Genomic DNA, 18,203 nt, shown 5'->3' with positions numbered 1-18,203 from the left:
AGGAGAGATCCTGAGCTAAGCCACCAGCTGTCTCAGAGCCTGATGAAGGCAACTCTTTCTAGCTGGAGTCTGGCACCACGCAGCGTGAAACTGGTGGCGAGTGTGTGTGCGCCGTGGTCGTTCGCCGGCTGAAAACGCCATCCTGAATCGTGACCTTGAGTGAACCCCGCCCGGCGACACGCAAGAAACACACACATCAACGTAGTAGTAATGCCAGAGGCAGGATGTGATAGCGGGGATGCCAGCCTGTCGCATCTCATGCTGGGTGTTCTTTGAGAGGTGCACAGGAAGGACAGTTTCCCCTCTGCAGCGCAGAAGGAAAATGTGGCACAAAAATTAAAAATACAAGCAATGGCGTGGTTTGATATTGAGAAAGAGCTGTTAGCTTAAAGTTTAAGAATCTATGAAGAGCTACTGTTAGCTGAGAGACTAAGAAGAGCTACTATTAGCCTGGAGGCTAGGAAGCTAGGGAGAGTTACTGTTAGCTGTAAGGCTAAGAAGCTGGGAAGAACTAATGTTAGCTGGAAGGCTAAGAAGCCAGGAAGAGCTACTATTAGCCGGGAGGCTAGGAAGCTAGGAAGACCTACGGTTAGCTGGGACGTTAGAAAGAGCTACTATTAGCTGGAAGGCTAAAAAGAGCTACTGCTAGCTTAAAGTTTAAGAAGCTATGAAGAGCTACTGTTAGCTTGGATGCTAAGAAGCTAGTAGGAGCTACAAACCGTGGTACAGAGCTGTCCTCCTCATGTTAATATACACTCTATTCATTCCAGATTATCATGTTGTTGTGAAAATATTCATGGATTTGAATGTTTACATGAGATGAAGCTGTGGTTCTCAGCCAATCAGAGAGATCTAAAAACCCACAGACAGAAAGACAGAGGTCCAGCTAGCGCCAACGGTGATGAACAAACCTTAAAATCTAGGATCACAGACACAAAAGGCCGTTTATTTAGAATGAACCTTAACCTTCATCATCAGCCTACAGGGCTGTCAGTAACCAGGGTCAGGATAACACTACAGACTCTCTTTCTCTTTACTTTTCCTTCACGCTCACCAAGATCCTCTAAAGTCAGAGTCTCCACAGCAAACTGTGGATCAGAGAGAAGCTTTGAGAAACAGAACATTTCACTTTCACTTAGCTTTTAGTCAGCGTCATTCCTTTATTATTTATTAACTCTTAGTTTAAATTCTGCTTGGAAGTGATTTGTTAAATTAAAAATATTGTTGCTAATTTATTTATTTTAGACGCTTTGAATAAGAGCCTTCATGACATTTGACAGAATACTGTATATTCTGAATTGTAGGATGTAATGTGTCATTTTTTGTTAACAGCTTTAGATAGAAGTCAAATTAAAGGCAGATCTGAGGAGAAGCTCAGATTTTTGGAAGGACACCTCTCTTCATATCGTTAATGGGGAAGAAATCATGTTTGAGAGCAGATTTTTTGGAAGGACAGCCTCGGCATCTCAGCGGTGCAGACACGGAACGGGATGAGCTGGAAGGACAACCGTCGCTCGCGGCAACAGAGAGTTTGGAAGAAGACTCGGAGAGGTCAGAGGTGACAAATGACCCAACACCTCCTGATATTAAGAGCGCCACGCGCCAAGAACGCCTGGAACGTTTACAATGTCCTGAAGGACCAGTATCCGCCCGCACAGCACATGTTTGAACCCTGGAAAAAGGGCCATCAAAGCATCATTGTAAGTGCCATGAAATCTATGTATTTAATGATTCTTGCATCTTAAACATATTGGAAATCAGCTATTTTAAATCTGCCATAAACTAAAACCACGTCTTTGTAGCTTCAAAACATCTTCTACCTTTGTTTTAAAGGTGTCAAAGTTGCCAAAAATAAAAGACTAATATGAACCTAGTCAGTAACTAGTGTAATGTGGATGTGTGGTGAGGTGGTAGTAGTTGATCATCTAAACAGAATCCATGGAGTCCACTCAGTCAAAGGCTGCACCCAAACAACAACAACAAACACTGAACGTTTAAAAGAAGAGAAAAGTTTCCTGGAGACAGCGTCAAGGAGAAACATCTTCCAGAGAGGGTTAGGGAGTTTATGGCAGCGTTGGATGACCAGAACATTTCTGGAGTAGAGAACACAAGGTACCAGCTACCCTCTCCACACTACATTAACTTTGACTGAAAGATTTATTGGACTGAATCCAGTCCACTCTAGGAGAAGACAAGGAAGACAAGGACAGACTTTAGGAAGACACAGGAGACCAACTCTAGGAGAAGACAAGGAAGACAAGGACAGACTTTAGGAAGACCCAGGAGACCAACTCTAGGAGAAGACAATGAAGACAAGGACAGACTTTAGGAAGACCCAGGAGACCAACTCTAGGAGAAGACAAGGAAGACAAGGACAGACTTTAGGAAGACACAGGAGACCAACTCTAGGAGAAGACAAGGAGGACAAGGACAGACTTTAGGAAGCTACAGGAGACCAACTCTAGGAGGAGACAAGGAGGACAAGGACAGACTTTAGGAAGGTACAGGAGACCAACTCTAGGAGAAGACAAGGAAGACAAGGACAGACTTTAGGAAGACACAGGAGACCAACTCTAGGAGAAGACAATGAAGACAAGGACAGACTTTAGGAAGACACAGGAGACCAACTCTAGGAGAAGACAAGGAGGACAAGGACAGACTTTAGGAAGCTACAGGAGACCAACTCTAGGAGGAGACAAGGAGGACAAGGACAGACTTTAGGAAGGTACAGGAGACCAACTCTAGGAGAAGACAAGGAAGACAAGGACAGACTTTAGGAAGCTACAGGAGACCAACTCTAGGAGAAGACAATGAAGACAAGGACAGACTTTAGGAAGACACAGGAGACCAACTCTAGGAGAAGACAAGGAAGACAAGGACAGACTTTAGGAAGACACAGGAGACCAACTCTAGGAGAAGACAATGAAGACAAGGACAGACTTTAGGAAGACACAGGAGACCAACTCTAGGAGAAGACAAGGAGGACAAGGACAGACTTTAGGAAGCTACAGGAGACCAACTCTAGGAGAAGACAAGGAGGACAAGGACAGACTTTAGGAAGGTACAGGAGACCAACTCTAGGAGAAGACAAGGAAGACAAGGACAGACTTTAGGAAGCTACAGGATACCACCTGATCAGGACAACCATCTGTCAAAGTATCACTAGGGATGCGCTGAAAATTTCCGTCCGAAAACCGAAAATTGCTGCGGCTGTTGCTTGTATCATCACAACATCCTGTTTCGGCCATGTTGTTTCAGCGATAAAAGTCCAAGAATTTTCGGCCGAAAAAACAAAAATGCCGAAAATTTATCGCCGAAACAACACGGCCGAAACAGGATGTTGTGATGATACAAGCAACAGCCGCAGCAATTTTCGGTGCATCCCTAATCATCACCCACCTCAGCTCCAACTCTCTGCTCATCATTCATTTAGTCGTGAGTCAGGCTCTGGCAACACAGCGAAGGCCAGAGTCTCCAGACTAAAGCGGCGCCCACATTCAAAGCAATTTGTCCTTCGTTCATGTTTCTCATGTTTCTCATGTTTTTCTAACCGACACTCGGATCAGTGGATGTTCTGGGCTCTGGTTGCCAAGGTTATCATCATGAACAGCCTCCATGCATGTGTCATATCCAGTCAGGAGACTAATGCAAATGTTTTTTATTTGTTTTTTTATTTAATGATTCCTTCTATGTGTTTCTGGGAATAATTATAAAATGTGGACACGTCTATATGTGCAACAAACAGAAGACTGTGTCGCATTCTGACTGGATGGAAGTTTATCGCAACAATTCAAAGTCAACTTTATTGCCACTGAGGATCTGAGTCAGAGCTCTAAGTAGATTTAAAGTGATCCTCTAGTCCACATAATCCAACCATCCGTCCATTCATCCTTATCTGAAGCCAGGTTGGGGTGGCACTAGTTGAAGCATGCTATCCCAGACATGCTATCCCAGACGCCTCTCTCATATGTTCCAGTTCCTCCAGATGGTTTCCTGAGGTGTTCCCAGGTCAGATGGGATATGTGATCCCTCCAGAGAGTTCTGGGTTCACTCAACATTTCAAGCTGCTATCATCCTGGTTGATTTGGAGGTAGAGCCTCCTTCAGGTCAACGTTTCAAACTGCAGCAGCAGGACTGTGTTTCTCAACTCCAATGACGTCTTCAGTCCTTTAAGGTCTGGACACAGCAATCAAAGAACTACTGGCAACTAAGATCTCCAAAAAGCTGCACTTGAATGCACCATACGTTACCACCCACTGCCTCTCCACTGATATTTAACACCTAATATCTGTCCACCTCATGTAAACTGATTTTCTGGTCGTCCATCTTTTTCTTTAGCTGAAAGTTGGTTGCCTAAGTTGTCTGGTTGCCTAGGTAACCCTTTTGTTTATTACCCAGTTTAACAAGCAGAACATAAAAATATGTCCAGTGTATGGAGGATTCACTCGACGCTGTCATCATGGTGGATTTGGAGGTAGGAACCAAAATGGTGGACGGCGCTTCCTTCAGGTCAACGTCAGGTCAGTCCACTACATCGGTCACAGGCTACTTGTTTTTCTTCGGACGAGTAGTTTTAGCTCATCCCAGTGAGAGCAGCAGTTGTTTAAGGTCTGGACACAGAAAAACCATCAACGAAGAACTACCGGCAACAAATGTCGGCAAAAAAGGTTGCACTTGAACGCACCACAAAGACAACAGCCAGTGACCAGCCGGTACCAGTTGGTCTCTAGTGGACGTCCCAGTCTCTGGTTGCCTAGGTAACATCCATGTATATTCCCCAGTGAAACAAGAAGAACATACAAATATTGCTAGTGTATCGATGGCGTTAGCTCTCCTTCTATTTGAACAGAAAGTACCGCCAACGACGCCAATGACGCCAACGATGCTCAATGTATCTGCTGCTTCTCCAGTGATATCCGACGCCTCATGTCTCATTTAAAGCTAATGTCTGGTCGTCCATCTTTTTTGCAGAGGACAGTTGGTCTCTCGTCAAAAAACATTTAGATATAACTATTTAGAAAGAGCAGAAGTAGTTTTAGTTCAATGACGTCCACAGTCGCTTAAGTTCTGGATATAACAAACCGACATCAGGTCGACTGTGACGTCTCCAAAAAAGTTGGACTTGAACGCACCATAAAGACTACAGCCAATAACCAGCTGGTACATACGCTACTACACCTGAGAGGAAATAATATTCATAATGATTAAGAAATCATCATGTTTTATTGAGCGTGCAGGTAGAACATAATGAACCAGCTGATGTTAAATATTAAAACACGACGTAAAGCTCCAGAAACTACACGTAGAACACACCAGAGTTTGGTTATTCAGCTTTTTATACACTTTCCACTGATATAATAATAATAATAATAATAATAATAATTAATTAAAAAAAAAACAGCTACTGTATGCCAACAATGGGTGCGTCGCCGTGGCAACGATGGCTGAGTCACCACAGCACAATATGTGACGCTGCATTTACTGGAGCCTACAGATCCTGACACAGATGGACGTGATCCCCGTGGACCGACACACAACACACCTCACCTCACCTTCAGCACACCTGAGCGACGGACGCTGCGTGTCCAGGTGGAAGCGACGGCCGCCGTGGTTACTCACAGGTGCGACGGGACGACGAATCCGCTGGTGTCTCCGCTCGTCTTTCTGTTTCCCAGCTCTGGAAAATGCCCCTGAACTAAACCGAAAACCAAAGCAGCAGCCGAGGAGAAAATCACAGGCTGTCAAACGACTGGAGATAAACTCACAATGTACTGGAGCAACTCTCTCTCTCTCTCTCTCTCTCTCTGCTGGTTTACTGTTCACCTCTCTCTTCCTCTCTCTCTTCCCATGACCTGCTCTCGGTCTCCATCTTTCTCTCTTCTTTCTTTATCACACCTCCCCCCTTACCACCCACCCCTACCCCCCTCTTCCTCTCCGCCACCCACGGGCCAGTCGGCAGCGCTGAGCTCCGTCTCTACTTTCACAGCGTCGGTGAACAGAGCTGTGAACAGATACAGCGAGGTGTGTTCCCTAAACACGGCGACGCACCACTCGCTTGATGATGAAGGCGTCTGACAGCGGAGTTTAGAGCCTAAAGGCTGCTGCCCACAGAGAGCTCCGAGATGGAAGGTGTGATATCTGGGAGAGCTAACAGTGCGGTGTGTCTGTACCTACATTATCACCTCGTTCCACCTCGTTCTCACCGGGTTAATTGCTAGAAATCTCACTCAGGGCAGCAGGGGAAAAGTTTGACGGGACCAGAAGAGGAAATCTGGAAAACGTGTTTGTTGCTGGGAAACAGAAATGATGCAGACAAAGGCAATGAAACGAGAAAGTAGAGGAATCAACAGCTCTTCACACCTGGTATTAACCTCCTGTTTGGTATTTGGGATATTATGACCTAAGAAGTATAAAAACTAAGCATCATCTTTAAACAGGAAAAAGATTTTGAAAAAACGTCCTCATATGTGGACAAAGGTATTATTTCAATATATATTATAATAAAGTCACCAACGTGTAACAAAATAAAATAAAAAAAATGTTTATTTCAATATCTGAACATTGCTGTGCAAAACCAGAATGGCTAACAATAAAATCCCAATGTCCTCAAACGAGTACTTTCTAATTAGCAACGCTGTACCTTGTTACAATGGACAGAATTAGTTAAATTTGAGTATCATATCAAACTACTTTTAAACTAGTTTCAACTCTTAAATTTGTCTTGCAAAAACATTTTTTTATTATTATTATTACATTGTTGACTTCATTATAATATTATAATATATATTGAAATAATCCCTTTGTCCACATATGAGGACATTTGTTCAAAATCTATTTCCTGTTCAAAGGTGATGCTTAGTTTTTATACTTCTTAGGCCATAATAATCCCAAATACCAAACAGGAGGTTAATACCAGGTTCACTTTTGTCCCGTTATTGGCTGTAGAACGAGTTTGCTGAAACGGCCGCTGTTATGTTTTTACACCGACTACTGTATTGATCCTTTGCTACCACTAGATGGCAGACAAAAGAGTCCAGTTACGAGGACAACAGGTCTAAATGAAGCAGAACGCAGAGTAAGCTGCCACAAACCTAAAACCTAACGTCCACATATGAGGACGCTGGGTCCCAGGAGGTTAAAATGTGTCTCCACATGCGTCCCCAGCCAGCACTTGAGATCTGATCTCAGTTTGTGTGTCTGTAAATCAGCAGCGCCATCATGTGGTCAGTAGAATATTGTACCAGCTGCTGTCTCTAATGGATCTCTACCTACCGCTGGATCAGAACCATCAACAGCTGCTGGTTGACTTGGAGACATGATCCAGATGTTGGAACCAGATGGAGTCTGTACACTGGACGTATTTTAATGATCTGCTTGTTTCACTGGGAAATGTACAAGAGGGTTACCTAGGCAACCAGAGACTGGGACGTCCAGAGACCAAGTGTCCGCTACAAAGAGATGGACGACCAGAGAACAGGTTTATATGAGATGGACGGTGGTGAGGGGTTAGCTATCAGCTCTACACCTCTCAGGTTTGTACCAGCTGCTGGTTGGAGTCTTTGTGGTGCGTTCAAGTGCAACAGGAGACGCCACAGTCGACCAATCGTTGTTTTTCTTTGTCCAGACTTTAACAGTAAATGTAGCTCTGGGTCACTGTCACTGAACCAACCACATCATCCATCCAGTCTCCAGTAAACTGGAGGTACTTGCTTCGGTTTAACCAGCCGCCAACTGTCACCAACCGCTTCCTGACAGCTGACAGATTGACGAGCCACGTGATTGGCTGTCTGCTCCGGTGCCAGCTCTGTAATTAGATTGATGACAGGAGGGTTCGGGGCAAACTTTCTTTTCCACGGCTGGATTTATTTATTTTTTTTGTCGTGTGCGGAGGCAGCGGGCCACCTCCCACTCACAGCCTCCTCTCCTCACATTTTATCACACATCACAGACATGCAGTGTGACAGGCGGACACGCTAAGACGTGTGTCAAAGGCCGGAGCCAGAGGCGGCGTTTTAACACCAAGCTGTAAGCTTTACTACAGAGAGCTGTCAATCAAACTATTTAAGGCGAAACACGGACAGGCCTGGAGGAGGAGACGGGTCAGATAGCACCCTGGATATGAACTGACACCCTGACACAGTCTGGGACCAGTAGACATGTAGAATTAAAGGGTTTGTTGGTTGTTTGTTGGGATTCCTCTCCTCTTTCTCTTTGCGTCGCTGCTCTCTGCAGATATTTACTCTCTTTGTGTTCTGCATGTTGCCTCTCCTGCTTCTCCTCCGTCTCTTTGTTTCTGGTTCACACTGAGCTCTTTGTGTTTCTGCATGAAAATGACTCAAAACATCAGCGGATTTTCACACGAGTCCTAAACGCGGACAAAGAGAAGCCAATCAAAGACACGGAACAGCAATATTACACTCAGTCTGATCTTCACAACACATGTTTGTGGACAAAGGAGCTTTCTGAGGAGCTCAGAGAAAGAGTTGTTGTTGCTCATCAGGCTGGAAAAGGTTCCAGAACCATCTCTAAAGAGTTTGGAACCCACAAATAATCCACAGTCAGACAGATTGAAGACGACTGTTCCCCTCCACAGGAGTGGTCCACCAACAAAGATCACTCCATAATAGTCTGAGAGGTCCCAAAGGAACCCAGGGGAACTTCTAAGCAGCTGAAGGGTTCTAATCAACAACCATGGTGCACCAACACCATCTCTTCTTAGTTTTAGTGATTCTAGACACTCCAGGTATGGATGTCTGTGGAGGTTCTCAGTCATCCAGGTCATGGTATATCCAACAAAGGTTCAAAAAAAGGCAACTGGACTTGTAGAGTTTTTTTGAGAAGATGTTTCACCACTCATCCAAGTAGCTTCTTCAGTTCTAAAGGACTGGTAGGAAGTCTGAGGTTTAAATAGGAACTCCTCCTGAAAAAACTAGCAAGCAACAACTAACAAGCAAGATTTTTCAGGAGGAGTTCCTATTTAAACCTCAGACTTCCTACCAGTCCTTTAGAACTGAAGAAGCTACTTGGATGAGTGGTGAAACATCTTCTCAAAAAAAAACTCTACAAGTCCAGTTGCCTTTTTTGAACCTTTCCAGGTATGAATCATCACGTTTCTCAAGTAAGTTGACCTTGAGTTGTGGCAGTTCTCAGGACAGACCTTCCATCCAATCAGAAGCCGTCCTCCGGCGACCAGACCAGTTATCTCCAGACCCTTCAGTCTGAGCGGAGCCAGAACAAACCACCAGCTAACAGCCTCTGTCATTTCTTTCAATCATCCATATCTGAGTGTAGACGATTTGAACGCAGCAGAGAGAAGCATCTGCAGCTACTTTCCACTTGTTTTTGTCTTTTTTTTCAGAGGACACTGTGAAGCAGTGAGGACGACACTGTCAGAGCGTCTTTGTTTCACTCGTCCCTCCTCCGCCAGTTCAACTTCTTTGTCTTTGTGTTCTCTGCTGTCTGTCTCCCGCCTCCTGTCTCAGCCACATAAATTCTTCAAGAGGACATTTTTATTTCATATCTGCCTCTGAGTTAGTCCAGGGGTCACTGTCCCCGGCTGTGGTGACTTTACATCCTGGCATTTAGTCATTTGATTGTCCAAGTTCCTACGATGGTTAAACAACATTTAATGCGAACAATGAACATTTGTTCATTCTGTCGTTTTCTGATTCCTACAAGACATCTAACAGCTGATCTCAGCCCCTCTCATCGTCCAAATCTCCATCTCTAGTGGACGTCCAAGTCTCTGGTTGCCTAGGTAACGCTCTCGTCTATTTCCCAGTGAAACAAGAATAGCTAGCTCTTCTTCTACTTGAAAACACATGGTCGATGTGGAAGGAAGGTTCTCTTTAACGTCTTCAGTTCAGACGTTGCAGACATGAGGAACATGAGGAGCTTAGTCGTATCTCCAGTCCTGGAGATACGACTAAGCTCCTCTTTTTAACGCTATATCGTCCCCTAGAAAGAACAGCAGTAACGTGTTTGACTTGTGTCTCCGTTTTGGGACAAAACAAGCAACTGTTCCAAACTGCTGCAAGTCTGAACGCACAATAACTGCTTTTAAATAAAGAAAATAAAACTAAATAAAGACTCCAGCTGTTCTCGCTTCAAACATAAAATATATCCTGTTACGTATCTGAAGCATCTACTAACTTCCAGTCGACCGCACGGCGGGCCATCATCTCCCAGTTCTCGTCTCGTTACTCGTCTCCCGTTCAGAAACAAAAAGTCTTTTCATTGTGAAGAAAACAAGAGGACGAGGACGAGGACAGGTTCTCCTCCCAAAAACATTGCGTCTCTAATGTCTCTCAACCTTATCTGAACATTTCACAGCGTTTATCTCTGTCCTCACATCCCTCCATCACTGCTCGCCCGTCTCCTCCTCATCGATCTACTTAATAGGGACTGAACCGACTGAACCGAAATGAAAATTCTTGGCCGAAACTGAAAACCGAAAACGGAGAACACATGACCGAAAACCGAAACCGAAACACAGAAAGAAATTATTATGACAATTATTAGTACCATTACATTTATGCTATGACTGTGTACTAATCTCACTAAAACCAAGACATTGCAATTGCATAAATGAATATTAATTGCATAAATTAATATTAATTTTTCTAAGATAAATCAGTTACAAAATAATAAAAAATAAGTTTCAAAATAAAATGTTTAACTTGACTCCAACTACAACGTCATTTTGGTCATAAATATCCGGGTCACTTTATTTTTTTTTAAATGATAATAATGACATATTCAATAGCATTTAATTTTCATTAAAGTTTCATTAACTTTAAGTACTTTTTTCAGAACAGTATTGACTTTAAATGGTAACAAAAAAAAAAGTTTCGGCTGCCGACACGTCTTGTCCGTATGAGACTGCTAGCGTAAACAGCTCTTAGACGGTACCGGGCTGAAGTGCTTCGGTGGTTTGTAAATTCCATTTTGGTAGCCGTTAGCTGCATAGACATATATACATATATACATATATACTGTATATTGTATATATGGTTAGCCGATCCCTGACTTGTGCATCAGTCTAATCGGTGTACCAGGAAATCGCGCTCCGACAAAAGTTCCGCGATGTTTGGAACTTTGATGAGAGACAAGTGCCAATTAATAAGGTCACTCGCCACCAAGTGGTCAAGGGTGTGAATTGCAATCTGTCAAAATGACGAATAGCCGTCAGATTTTTCCGTCATATTTAAAAAAGAAAACGGTCAATGACGAAAAATATGCGGTTAACGCGAACCCTGAATGGAGCAGAAGCTTTTGCGGCTGGAAATCAGCATCGAGCCACTGTGATGTAAGACTGAGCATATTTGTTTTTATTTTTATTTTTTTTAAAAATTGGTACACTGCACCTTTAGAAAAATAGCGCTGTCCCTTTAAGAATGACGGTAGTCTTAATTGAAGCTGTGCCACTGAACGGGCTTATCGCAATAAAAAGTGAAAAAACTACACAACCCACCATCACTGGGAAACTTATTTGCTTGGATGTTTGGATTTCAGGTGAACCCGACTTTGCAGAAATTTCAGAATCACGCATTTTGCGAATCGCTATCAGTGCGTCTTTATATATTTATATCATACTTTATATATTGAAATACGTCCACACGGCAGACATGCCCCTGCTGGCTGCAGTTGTTGCTTGCGTCATCACAACATCCTGTTTCGGTTGTGTTGTTTTGGCGATAAAAGTCTTTCGGCCGAAAACCGAAAATGGGCCCTTTTGGGCCATTTTCGGACGAAATTTTTTGGTGGCTGAATATTCGGTGCATCCCTAATTTATAATCCTTTAGGTTCTTAGAGACATAAATACACGTGAACATATTTAAGGATTTTCTAAATAAAATGAGACAGACGTTTAGTTGGTCTCATCTTTCAGCACGTGCCATGTTTTCTCTAATGAACGGAGCATTTTTAAATCTCAGTTTTAAATCTTTAGGTACACTATACTGCCAGAACTATTCACTCATCCATCCAAATATTTAAATTCAGGTGCTCCAATCTCCTCCATGTCCACAGGTGAATAAATCCATCACCTAGTCGTGCAGACTGCTTCTACAAACATTAGTGAAAGAATGGGTCGCTCTCAGGAGCTCAGTGAATTTTTCATTTTGAATTATGGCTGCGACGACTCATAGATCTGCGTCTCAGTGTCGACTGTTGACCTGAACCTCAACGCTTCACACTGCAAGCCAAGGAAATCCTTTAGGACTCTACAGGTGGAGGAGCTTTAGGACGTTGAAGATCACTTTAAGATCGGGGGCTAAATAACTTGACCCCTAAAAGAAGACGTCAGCTTTGTCACAAACACTCCATCTCTTCATCACCGACAAAAGTCTGTTAACTGGGAATAAAAGCAGAGTGACGGGACGGTGGCAGGACGCCAGGAGGACGAGAGTCGGAGATCATTTAGATTCCAACCAGACTGAGATCACACAGTCACTTTCTCCTCCATCCGTTCAGATGGATTTCTACTCAGATCACATATGGTGACGGAGAAGAGAAGCAGAGAGGCAGACAGATGGCAGCCAAGAGAAAAAAAAGGTAGAAGACGACAGCTGGACAGAGGATGTAAGTAATCAAATCATAATCATGTGTAAATTGAATGCGCTGTAGATGGAATTAAAGCTGTTAAAAGGCAAATAAACATATAATTGAGTTGAAGAATTAGCAGAAACCATCCTGTCCATCCCGTCTTTTCACCGTTAACTGGGTCTACAGGGTTAAAGCTGATGGTTCCTACCACGTAGAGCTGCTTCCACAGTAAGGCCCACTCCTGCAGCGTCGACGTCACCTCGGTAACGATGGGGTCTTCCAGAGGAACCACCGTCTCATGAGGCCTGGACAGAGAAGACAACATCCATAAAGACATTTCATTAAAGGACACGTCCAACACAGAGCCAGCCAGCTGTTACAGACAGTTAGAGAGTTTCTAGTCTTTTTATTTTGGGTCTAAAATAATGTCGACCTTTGATCATCTGATCTCCTGATAACCTGGAGCTAATGTTTCCTCAGAGCTGGAATGAATCCTTATCTCTCTCTGTGTGTTGTTGAAACAAGTGTTTGAGAAGAGGAACCAAGATGGAACCCATGTGGACCAGAGTTGGAGATGTGGAGACATCTTGGTTGTCTTCTAAGACTCAGTCAGAACATGGAGGAGGTCATGGAGAGAACAAGGAGGAGGAGATGGAGGAGAACATGGAGGAGGTCATGGAGAGAACAAGGAGGAGGAGATGGAGGAGGACATGCAGGAGGACATGGAGAGAACAAGGAGGAGGAGTACATGGAGGAGGATGGAGGAGAACAAGGAGGAGGAGTACATGGAGGAGGACATGGAGAGAACAAGGAGGAGGAGATGGAGGAGGACATGGAGAGAACAAGGAGGAGGAGTACATGGAGGAGGATGGAGGAGAACAAGGAGGAGGAGTACATGGAGGAGGACATGGAGAGAACAAGGAGGAGGAGTACATGGAGGAGGATGGAGGAGAACAAGGAGGAGGAGTACATGGAGGAGGACATGGAGAGAACAAGGAGGAGGAGATGGAGGAGGATGGAGGAGAACAAGGAGGAGGAGTACATGGAGGAGGACATGGAGAGAACAAGGAGGAGGAGATAGAGGAGGACATGGAGGAGGACATGGAGGAAGACATGGAGGAAGACATGGAGAAGATGGAGGAGGACATGGAGGAGAACAAGGAGGAGATGGAGGAGGACATGGAGGAAGACATGGAGGAGGAGATGAAGGAGGACATGGAGGAGAACAAGGAGGAGCAGATGGAGGAGGACATGGAGGAGGACATGGACGAAGACATGGAGGAGGACATGGAGGAGGAGATGATGAGGACATGGAGGAGGAGATGGATGAGGAGATGGAGGAGAACAAGGAGGAGAACATGGAGGAGAACATGGAGGAGAACAAGGAGGAAGATATGGAGGAGGACATGGAGGGGAACAAGGAGGAGGACATGGAGGAGGACATGGAGGAGAACAAAAAGGAGGACATGGAGGAAGACATGGAGGAGGAAGACATGGAGGAGGAGATGGAGGAGGACATGGAGGAGAACAAGGAGGAGATGGAAGAGGACATGGAGGAGGAGAACAAGGCGGAGGACATGGAGGAAGATATGGAGGAAGACAAGGAGGAGGAGATGGAGGAGGACATGGAGGAGGAGGACAGGAAGGAGGAGGACATGGAGGAGGAAGAGGACATGGAGGAGAACAAGGAGGAGGAGATGGAGGAGAACAAGGAGGAGGAGATGGAGGAGGACATGGAGGAGGACATGGAGGAGGACATGGAGGAGGAGATGGAGGAGGACATGGAGGAGGAGGAGGACATGGAGAAAGACATGGAGGAAGACACGGAGGAGGAGATGGAGGAGGAGGACCTGGAGAAGGAGGACATGGAGGAGGAGATACTTCTTCTTGGGCTTTGTCTCCTCTTCCTCCTTCTTTCATCTTCCCCTGCTTCTCCTTCATCCTCCTGTTCTTTATCTTTTTCCTCTCGTCCTCCTTCTTCTTGTGCTTCTTCTTCTCCTCCATCTCTTTCTTCCTCTCATCCTTTCATTCCTCATTCCCCTTTGTTTTCTCTTTTCTTGTTCTACTCAATCAATTTAGGGTTGTAGAGAAAGTTGGTCCTCCTCCTCTTCCTCCATCTCCTTCTTCCACTACTTCATGTTCCCCTGCTGCTCCTTCTTCCTCTCATCCTCCTTCTCCTTCTTCTTCCTTCTCCTTCTCCTTCTTCTCACAAGCAGAGGAGGATGTTTTTGAGCTTGATGAGTGTTTGAATTTGAGTTATATCTTCCATCAGGCCCAACATCATCTTTATATTTCTCTATCCTCCATCCAGCCTTTGACACTTTTGTATTTTGAGAACTTGAAAAACACCGATCATTGGTCTAGAGGGGGGGTCCACCCTGGACAGGTCTCCAGTCTATCACAGGGCTAACACCAATTTAGAATCACCAATGAACCTAACCAGCATGTCTTTGGATGGTGGGAGGAAGCTGGAGAACCTGGAGAGAACCCACGCAGACACAGGTAGAACATGCAGACTACACACAGAAAGGAACCAGTCGACCTGGATTAGAACCCAGAACCTTTTGGCTCTGAGGCATCAGTGCTAACCACCACAACACTGTGATGCCTGCTAACATTTACATGCATGAATATATCTATATAAACACTCAGTCAAGTTCACAACTAGAAGATTAAAAAGGGAGAAGGAAGAAAGAAGAAGAAGAAGTTTAGTCAGTGAATAAGTTTGTTTTATGTCTAAAAGCTTCCAGGCCAGAGGAGTGTTTGTCTTTCAGTCGACAGTCTTCGTCTCATCCATCATGTGGGCCGTCAAACTCAGAGCTGAGTCATTGTCTCAGGCCTGAAGTCAGAATATTAGAGCCTCTCCCCGGCCGCCGCCTCTCTGTTTTCATTCTTCTCTCTCTCTGTCTCAGAGCTGATTAATTAATAAAAGCCAGTGTGCTAGATTAGCCCGTCTCCCAGCTGAGCTGTAGCCGGCGGCCGCCTCCTGATTTCACCCACATTAGTTACACTTGTATCTCCGATGCTTCTCCTCCTCCTCTTCTATTTTTCACTCTAATCTAATCTCTCCCTCCTGTTCTCATGTTCATCTTTCTCTTCCCTGCCTCGTATCGTTGCTTTCCTCTCTGCTCTCATTTCTCTCCGCCTCCACCTTGGTTTTTTTTTCGCCAGCGTCACTCTTCTTTATTCCACCTTTTCCTGACCTGAGTCTTGTCTATTTTTGCTTTCCTGTGTGTGAATGTGTTTACTGATATGTCAGAGGATGGATATGAAGCAACTTCTCAAAAACAATTCATGAAGGACAGAGAAAGAAAATGTGGGGACTGATGGAAATTTAGACATTTCTGCATAAAAATGACTCAAAACATCAACAAAGTCCTGAAAGTAGACAAAGAGAATCAACCAATCAAACACATGGAACAGAAATACTATACTTTTGAGGGAAATGAGCCAATATTACATATCAGAGAGGTGCTCCTCTAGGATCCAATCAGAGTCCATGTGTTCAGAAGTGTCTCCATCAATGTACTGACTCAGGTGTGGTTCAGTTCCTGGTTTAGTTTCAATAAATCAGGGATTTGTCTCAGTCTGATCTTCACAACACGTTTGTGGACAAAGGAGCTTTCTGAGGAGCTCAGAGAAAGAGTTGTTGTTGCTCATCAGGCTGGAAAAGGTTCCAGAACCATCTCTAAAGAGTTTGGAACCCACAAATAATCCACAGTCAGACAGATTGAAGACGACTGTTCCCCTCCACAGGAGTGGTCCACCAACAAAGATCACTCCATAATAGTCTGAGAGGTCCCAAAGGAACCCAGGGGAACTTCTAAGCAGCTAAAGGCCTCTCTCTCATTGGCTGATGTTAATGTTGATGAATCCACTGAACAACCATGGTGTGATGGACAAAGACACTGCTCTCCAAGAAGAACATTTCTAAACATCATGTGGACAAGACAGAAGACTATTGGGACAATGTTTGGTGGACAGATGAGACCAAAGTAGAATAGTTTGGTTTAAATGAGATGAACCAACACTGCATCATTCCAGCATCAGAACCTCATCCCTCCTTCAAACATGGGGGTGCTAATGTCCTGGTTTGGGCCTGTTCTGCTGCATCTGGACCAGGACGGCTTGTCCTCATTGATGGACCAATGAATTCTGAATTCTACCAGTGAACTCTAAAAGAAAATGTCAGGACATCTGTCCATGAGCTGAATGTGAAGAGAAACTGGGTCATGCAGCAAGACAACGAGAACCAAGAACACAAGTGGTTCTACAAAAGAACGGTTAAAGAAGAACAAGATGAATGTTTAGGAACGGCCAAGTCAAAGTCCTGACCTTAATCCAATAGAAATGTTGTGGAAGGACCTGAAGCAAGCAGTTGATGTGAGGAAACCCACCAACATCTCAGAACTGAAGTGGTTCTGTTCTGAGGAATGATTAATTTTCTTCAATAAACAAATACACAAGTATAATATTGTTTCATGTGTTGATTGGGTTCTCTTTGTCTGACTGAAAATCAGGGCCCGTATTCCTAGAGATTCTTATCTCCAAGAGTTGCTCCTAGTGGCCAAATTCTAAGAAAATTCTTAGAATCGTGACGTTTTCTAAGAATTTCCTCTCAAAGTTAGGAGTAGCTCCTAGTAAAGATAAAAGTTATTCCTAAAGAATCTTAGCTCTTCAGAGAGCTCCTAAGGTGAGATCTGTTAAGAGCAGGGGGGAATTTCTTAAGCAGAGGAGAAAATGGCTGTAAGAAGAGACAGGAGAGATATTCTCCAAACACTGAATGACAATCAAGCTTGTTACAATCGCAATATCACTGGAAATGAAAGTCATCACAACACTGAGGTATTTAGCAACAGGAAAAATGCAACAATGCAACAATGCAGCAGTGATGACTTGGAGCCAAATCTACGTCTTAAACACTTTTATTCTCATTGACCAGTTGATCCAGAAGCAAACACTGTTCCTCTGTCCAGTTGGGTTTCCTACTTCATTTCTTCTCCACTGTTGTTCGGTTTTTGGAAGATTTGAACATCAACCAACACTGCTTCTTCTAGACCGGTTAGCACAGAAACTGATGAAAGCTGAGCCATTTTACCTTCGTTAATACCAGATGATGAAACATGACCAGCAGGTGAATGAATGAAAGCAAATAAATAGAACTATCAGCATGTGAATACTGTGCAAGTGGGCCTGAGTTTAATCACACATTTTATAGGATACTTTTTAAAGTATAGCGTACTATTTATTTATTTTTATGTAAAGTATTATTTATAATTACACAGTCTTCATAGAGATTAGATTCTGTTATTAAGTCTATTAATTTGACGTCCATTCTAGGCCAATTATCACCAAAACTGCATTTTTATCTAGTTTTAGGATCAACCAATCACACCTCTTGAAATGATGACTCATACCTAGCAACGGGGTCAACCACACCTCCTCACTAAGATCAGAGTTTATGTCCATTCCTTGATCAGAGTTCTCTGAGAATTTTCTGGAATCACTCCTAAGCTAAGACTCCTAGCTAGGAATGTTTAGGCTGAGTTAGGAGCTCTCTGAGAGGATTCTAGGAATCTTTAGGAATATGGGCCCAGATGTTTTAAGTAATTTTTATGAAGAAATAAAAAAAAATATAAAATCTTTTAAACAGTAGT

General features: G+C 43.9%; 1 protein-coding gene across 4 annotated transcripts in view; it reads right to left on the bottom strand.

Moving 5' to 3' along the window:
* The window catches only part of LOC311486613 (dedicator of cytokinesis protein 3-like), a gene marked incomplete at both ends in the record, with an annotated part of 193,724 nt that overhangs the window by 79,026 nt on the left and 96,495 nt on the right, over nt 1-18,203 (bottom strand). For all 4 annotated transcript variants that reach the window (XM_084542524.1, XM_084542525.1, XM_084542526.1 and 1 more), the window contains one exon: nt 12,755-12,851. In XM_084542524.1, coding sequence (XP_084398650.1) covers nt 12,755-12,851 — 97 coding nt within the window. The remainder of the gene's footprint in view (nt 1-12,754; nt 12,852-18,203) is intronic.

Source organism: Chelon labrosus (genome assembly GCF_963514085.1).
Source record: "Chelon labrosus genome assembly, chromosome: 4".
NCBI classification, from domain to species: Eukaryota; Metazoa; Chordata; class Actinopteri; order Mugiliformes; family Mugilidae; genus Chelon; species Chelon labrosus.
The sequence above is the reverse complement of the archived record's forward strand: the minus strand, read 5'-3'. Positions and strand labels throughout refer to the sequence as shown.